This window comes from Tupaia chinensis, unplaced genomic scaffold (genome assembly GCF_000334495.1).
Source record: "Tupaia chinensis unplaced genomic scaffold, TupChi_1.0 Scaffold000377_2, whole genome shotgun sequence".
NCBI classification, from domain to species: domain Eukaryota; kingdom Metazoa; phylum Chordata; class Mammalia; order Scandentia; family Tupaiidae; genus Tupaia; species Tupaia belangeri.
Window position 1 is genome coordinate 3770790 of NW_006159876.1, and position 6362 is coordinate 3777151.

General features: G+C 51.4%; 1 protein-coding gene across 3 annotated transcripts in view; it reads right to left on the reverse strand.

The window, feature by feature from the left end:
- Positions 1–2167, reverse strand: part of SLC24A1 (solute carrier family 24 member 1) — a 27646-nt gene extending 25479 nt beyond the window's left edge. For all 3 annotated transcript variants that reach the window (XM_014589763.2, XM_014589764.2, XM_006153494.3), the window contains exon 1: positions 320–2167. In XM_014589763.2, coding sequence (XP_014445249.1) covers positions 320–2167 — 1848 coding nt within the window. The remainder of the gene's footprint in view (positions 1–319) is intronic.
- Between the last annotated feature and the right edge of the window lie 4195 nt (positions 2168–6362).

Below are 6362 nucleotides of genomic sequence, written 5' to 3' on the forward strand. Positions count from 1 at the left end.
GGGGGGTGATTTCTCACTTTCTGTCTCTCTCTGTCTTTCTGGTGAGTGCACGTGCCCTATATCAAAAACCTCTCCAAAAAAAGAAAAATATAACAATAACCACTGGGCAGGGTGAGGAGGGTCAGGCTGAGGGTCATGCAACAGCCCCAGCATGGTGCCTGGCAGAGAACAGGCATTCTGCAGATGTGGGGGAAATAGCAAGGGAAGCAGAGCGCCCTTCTCCGAGGTTGGACCCAACACCTTCTGCTCTTCAGTCCCTGGCCTTGCCCCTACCTTTCACTCCAAAGAAGCGAGAGAAGCTCAAGCCAGCCTTCCTTACCTTGCTTAGGTCGCCCCGGGCCGTGACCCTGGCTGCCGGCCTCCGGCTGAGCTGCTCCTTGGCCCAGCGCTCGATCTGCCGGTTCCACTTCATGGTGAGCACGTAGAGGGCGTAGGCCAGCAGCAGCAGCAGGCTCTCCCACCAGGCGATGAGGCTGTCCAGGAAGAAGAGGATGAGCATCATCAGGTCGAGGAAGTAGAAGGAGACGTCGCGGAACAAAGGCCACCAGGTGAGGCTGAGGATCTCCTGGGAGAAGAGCGAACAGGTGCCAATGACAAAGAGGATGTTGAACACGGCGGAGCCCACGATGGTGCCGATGCCCACGTTGCTGTGGGAGATGAAGACGCCAATGAGGGAAGTGAAGAGCTCGGGTGCGGAGCCTCCTGCAGCCATGAATGTGGCCCCGGCCACATCATCGGAGATCTGCAGTTTGTCTGTGATGACGCCCAGGGCTGGGACGAAGAACTCATCACACACGATGGCCAAGGCCACGAACAGATACATCATGCCGAAGATGTGCAGGACCACCCAGCCCTGCCGCCGGTCCTCCAGGCTGAACAGGTCCTGGGGGTACTCCCCGCTGTGGGAGAGGCCCGGCCAGGTGGAGGACAGTGCTGAGGGACTGGGACCTGGTGGCTCTGGGAACAGGGTGGTACTCAGGCCTGGGGAGTGGGTGGCAGGCCTGGCCGGGGCTGGCTCCACCACCACACAGTGACGGACCCGCATGGTCGGATTTGCCCTAGGCCTGGGGTCTGCTGAGGCGCTGGGGGCTGAGGCTGCCTGGATGGCTGGTGCACCGGCTCTGGGTGAGAGACCCCTGATCCTCCAGGCGGCAGTGGGGACCTCGGTTTCTACCCGACTGCTGCCTGACGTGGGGCTTCTTGTCACGTGGTCCTCGGCCAGGACTGGGGTGTGCTCCAGGGCTGTTTCCTGGGGAGTCGTCAGGCTGCTGTTTCCCACGGACCTCCAGGGGTTGACTGAGCTGTTCTTTCCCTCTCTGCTGGATGTAGTCGGGCTGTTCTTTTCCACTGTGCTCTTTGCAGAAGTCAAGATGTTTGTTTCCCCCTCGTGTGTCAGGAAAGTTGGGGTGTTATCAACTATCACCCCGAGAGTAGTTGGGGTAGTGTCCTCTGCTATTCTCTTGAGAGCATTGGCCTCCAATATTTTATAGGCAGCCACGGTTTCCCCGTCTTTCCCCGCAGTCCTGGGGGCAATCACACGGCTTGTTTCCATCGTGGTGAACGTGGACGGTGCGAACGTGTCTACTTCAGCAGGTGCAGGTGGGGTATACTTCTTCACCTTTCCCCTGGCGTTAGTTGGGCCGTCATTCTTCATTTCCCCCCCAAATGTTGGGGTGTAAGTTTTTACAGCTTGTCTGCTTGAAGTTGGGACATAGTGATTCTGTGCTCCACTGGGTGTGGTTGGGGTGTTTCCCTTCCTTCTTTCTCTGCCTGCTGTTGCTAGGCTGGAATGATTCCTGGGCGTTGACGGAGTGACCTTAGCTGTTCTTCTTGGGGTGTTCTTTGTTGTCATGGTGGGTGTTACTTCCTCTCTGCCCGCTGGGGCTTTGGGTGCCTGCATCTCTCCTTGCAATTCAGAGCTGGTTTTCAGAGGGTCGCTGCTCACCGTCATCACCTCGTCATCAGGGACACCTCGGCCGGCCAGTTGCACCGGCTGTTGGGAAGAGACTGCTGCCCACAGTGAGGGGAGGCCATGGGGTCTCCTCAGGTGCTGGTAGAAGGAACCAATGATCAGCATTCCCAGCAGGAAGAGGAGGCGACTCCAGTGAAGCCGCTTTGGCCGGAGTAACCGCCTCTCCTGCGGCCCCGTCTTGATCAGTCTCCCCATGACTGCCAGCTACGTCTAGTTACAGAAGGCTTCTCATTCTGTCCACAGAAAGACGGAGGCTGCTCTGGCATGCAGGCTGGTGATCAGGGAATATTTCTCCATAAAGCCCAGCCAGAAGGTACCTACAGACCTAGGAGGGGGGAAAAGAGATTATTTGCCCCTAAGAGGAAATCTGGGATCCACAACACCCATGCCTAGAAGAGAGCGGTGACAGAAGCCCTAGGGACACAAAAGCATCACGCAGGGGCCTTTGCTGAGGGCAGCTGTTTTGGCTGGAGCAAACTACCCCACCCCACTCTTTGCAGGAGGAGTACCCGGGGTCCTCTGGGCTGTGTACCCAGCAGCCCATGTTCCTGAGCTGGCCCTGGGTGCTCCATGGAGTCCATCCGGTCCTTCCTGGGCTCCCCAGAAAAGGTATACCAGTACTCCCCGGGCCCAAGCCTAGGATGTTGGGTACTCAACCGCAGTTGGTACCCAGGCCACAGATGTCCCTGTGTTAAAGGCAGACGGGGACAGGGAAATATGGCTTTAACCTGTGGACAAAAGAGGCAGCAGTGGAGGCCAGTGTGTATTTTTGGATTGACTTAAAATCACTCTATTATAACATCCACAGAGGGTAAAGCTTAGGAGTTAATGAGCCAGAGGGCAGCATGGTGTTGAAGGCCGCTAGATCCTACATGGCCCACTGCGTAGTAGTTTGAGTCCTGGACCCAGTGGCTTGAGAAACACACTAGGTGTCTGTGCGTGCAGGCCCCAAATCCTGGAAGACGGGAGAAATGGAGGAGTTGCCCCATGACCATGCCCTGTGGGGGTGCTTTCTCACTTTCTCTCTCTCCGTTTGTTGAACCCATGCACCTTCAGGCAAAAAGAAAGAAAGAAAGAAAGAAAAAACTGCCTGGAGCTTCTCAGAAGTGTGGTGTGGTGGGCAGGATGTAGGGAACGGAGTTGAAGTTCTGGATTCCAGCTCTGCTGTTTACCAGCTGTGTTACCCCAGCCAGGCTGAGCTGCTGCGTCTCCCTGTGAAATGGGCATGATGACGTATGTGGGTCACGTGAAGGTGATCTCTGGCCGGACATCTGGAGAAGGGGAACTGAGGGTCAGAGGTCAGAGGGAGACTTTTCACTCTGTAACCTATTGGTCTGACCTTTTGATCCTGTGCATATTAAAATGCTTTACATTTATGTTAATCTAATTGTAATAATAATGCCTATATACATAGTAAGACCCAACACATGTAAGGTCTGTCTAAAACATTGTACATGATCGAGGCTACAAAGGATTAGTTTTTACAAGGATGCAGGAGAGAAGAAAATGAAAGGCCCTCGAAGAATCCTCATTTTATAAAGAAGGGCACTGAGGCCTAGCCCAAGTAAATAGTTATTAAATATCTAGTCAATGGGCACAGATTATAACAAAACAATAACTAGAAATGATTGATTTTTTTATACGATAATAATACATTAGAAGTGAACTGGAACTAATCCATTTTCTGGGACTCCTCCCTTCTTGAGAGCTCTGTTTTTCCCTTCCCTCTCCTTTAATAAACTCCCCCCTTTGCTATCCCTACTCTCTGTGTCCGCTACTCTCATTCTTCCTGAGCATGGGACAAGAACCTGTGTCTCACTGCAAGTATAGCCCAATCACCCCTGTGCCCCGTGTTCCTGCATCATTTTTTGGTGCATTGACCAGGAAATATCTAGATAGACCTCTGGTAAAGGATCCTTAATTATTACTCCCCCTCATCATTGCCTATTTTCAAATCAGAATGGTCTTCGACCCTTGTGTCCCTAACAGCAGTTAGGGATTCCTGTGCAGAGGGGACAATGGGGGCTGCCGCTCATTACTAGCTAACTGCCTAGCACATGACCTACTGGGAAGGTCCCAGTCTCACATTGGAGATGTCCCTGAACACTCTGGGAATACTCATGCTCATGACTTGAAGGTGGCTAAAGCTGGGAATGAGCCATGGTGTGAAGACCCTACTGGGGATGTCTGTCTCTCTGTCTCACTCATGGATGAAAAAAATAAACAAAAATTAAAAAAAAAATGTGCAGCAGGGTGTGGAGTTCCTTGAAGGGGAGGGAGGGAAAAACAGAACTCCTGGGACGAGGGGAGGGAGTCCCAGAAGATGAGTTGCTAAGGAGAAACTGGGTAAGCACATCCTCCTGGGATGAGATGAAGCCAGAAGACTATACACCAGATGTGCCAGGCACTGAGCGTGCAAGGGAATTTCTGGCTCATGCCTCAATGAAAGGACTTTGGATGCCACTGAGGAAAGAAGTCAAAGTTATGCAGTGCTGGCATTGCATCGAACCGACAACAAAGAATGCCCTTTCTTTATCAAAGACAACCGAAAGTTAGAACAATTTGGAGAAGCACATGAAGACCCCATGTATGACATTATACGAGAGAATAAACAACACAAAAAGATATAAGGATACAAAAATGAAAAGTTACTGGAGGAATTGAGTCCACCTCAGAGGAAGATGAGAGCAGCTCCAGTCCTTCAGAATATAAAGAGAAACACACACACACACACACACACACACACACACACACACACACACAAAGAAGAAGAAGAAAGGAAAGCATAAGAGAAAGGAAGGAAAGGAAAAGAAGAAAAAACGTGAAGCACATCTTCCAAGTCAAATGACAGTTCAGACTCAGTGACAGAGACTTTGCTTGTTCAACATGGTCTTCAAAATCAAACACTGTGGCCAAAGAACAGAGGAGGATGCAGTTGGAGAGTAGCAGGACAAGAGACCGTGAGAGTTGGCATCACAGCTGTGATTCTCACCTACTTTAGTAAAGACTTGGCCCACAAGAGAGTAACCTGTCTCTTCCCAGGTGCTAGCTCTGGATGGTGTCTGGTTTCCTGCAGGAAAGATTTCAGTGGGTTCCTCCTTGCTCATCACAGGAGTGTGTGGTTCCCTTGCAGTACCTCTTGTGGGAGACTCAGTTCCCATAGACTTCAAGCTTAATTCTTCTCTGTTGTTGAAAATAATAAAAACTCTCTGTTAAAAAAAGAAAAAGAAAGAAAGAAAGAAAGGAAAGAGAGAACGAAAGAAGTGAGCTGGCAAGGACAGCAGGTGGCGTGGTAGTTGAGGTACTGGACTCCCACATGATTGACCTCAGTTCGAGTCCCAGACCCAGGGGCTTGAAATTCATGCTGGGTACATGTGCGTGTGTGGCCAGAATCCGAGAAGGAGAATGGAGGAAAGGGGATTATGGTGTGGCCATCCCTCTGGCAGGGCGATTTTTCACTTTCCCTCTTTCTGTCTTTCTCCCTCTCTCCCTGGTGAGCACACAGCCCCTATGGCAAAAACCTAAAAAAAAAAAAAGTGAGCTGACCGATGATCTGTCTAGTGCACCTCCTCCTGTGAGGCATGAAGACACTGAGTTCCAGAGAGGTGATGCGACTCCCTTGGCACCACGCAGTAAAGTGAGCACCGCAGCAGCTGAGCCTCCTAGCTCTCTAATCTTTCTAGCACAGGGCGCTAATTAGAGATGCAAATGCAATTGTTTTTTTTAAAAAGAGGGACAAGCAAAAGGCAGAGTTGGAAGGAGTGAGCTTTCTTCTTTGTCCTTGATTTCTGTCTTCTTTTCTCTATCTTCCTGCAGTCACCCTACCCCTCGCCATGAACTCAACGCTTTGTCACAAGCCCACGTGTACCTCCCAGACACTCCAGAGGGTCTCTCTGGCGTGCTCGTGTTATGTAACATATTTGAGCTGGTACCCCAGTTGATCCCTCCTACCCATTTATAACATTTACCTTCAGACCTGGACATCAGGGTGTCTTCTCAAATCAGGAAACTTGTCAGAATCCCGGGTCTCAGAGGGTAGCTCTGAAGCTGGGCAGCAAGAAACACTCCATTCTCCTGCCCCCCCCCCCCATGCAATCCTAATTAAAGGCTAGGTCAGGTGTGAAGGGCACCTCCGGGGAACAATATCCAATCCTGGCTAATACCCGCCTCCTCTAAGAAGCTTATCAGGTCCCAGTGCCTCTAACCAAGCCTGAGGGGTGGACCTTCCAGGGCTGGCAGTGAGTCCCTGGAGTCGCTGAGTCGCTGAGTCGGGGGAACTTCTCCAACTTGTTTCTAAGCTACAGGAAAGACAGGTGGTCCAGGGTTTCCGAGTTTAGGCTATAACAATATTTGGAAAGATTCCAAAGGCAGTCAGAGGAAACCAAGAGAA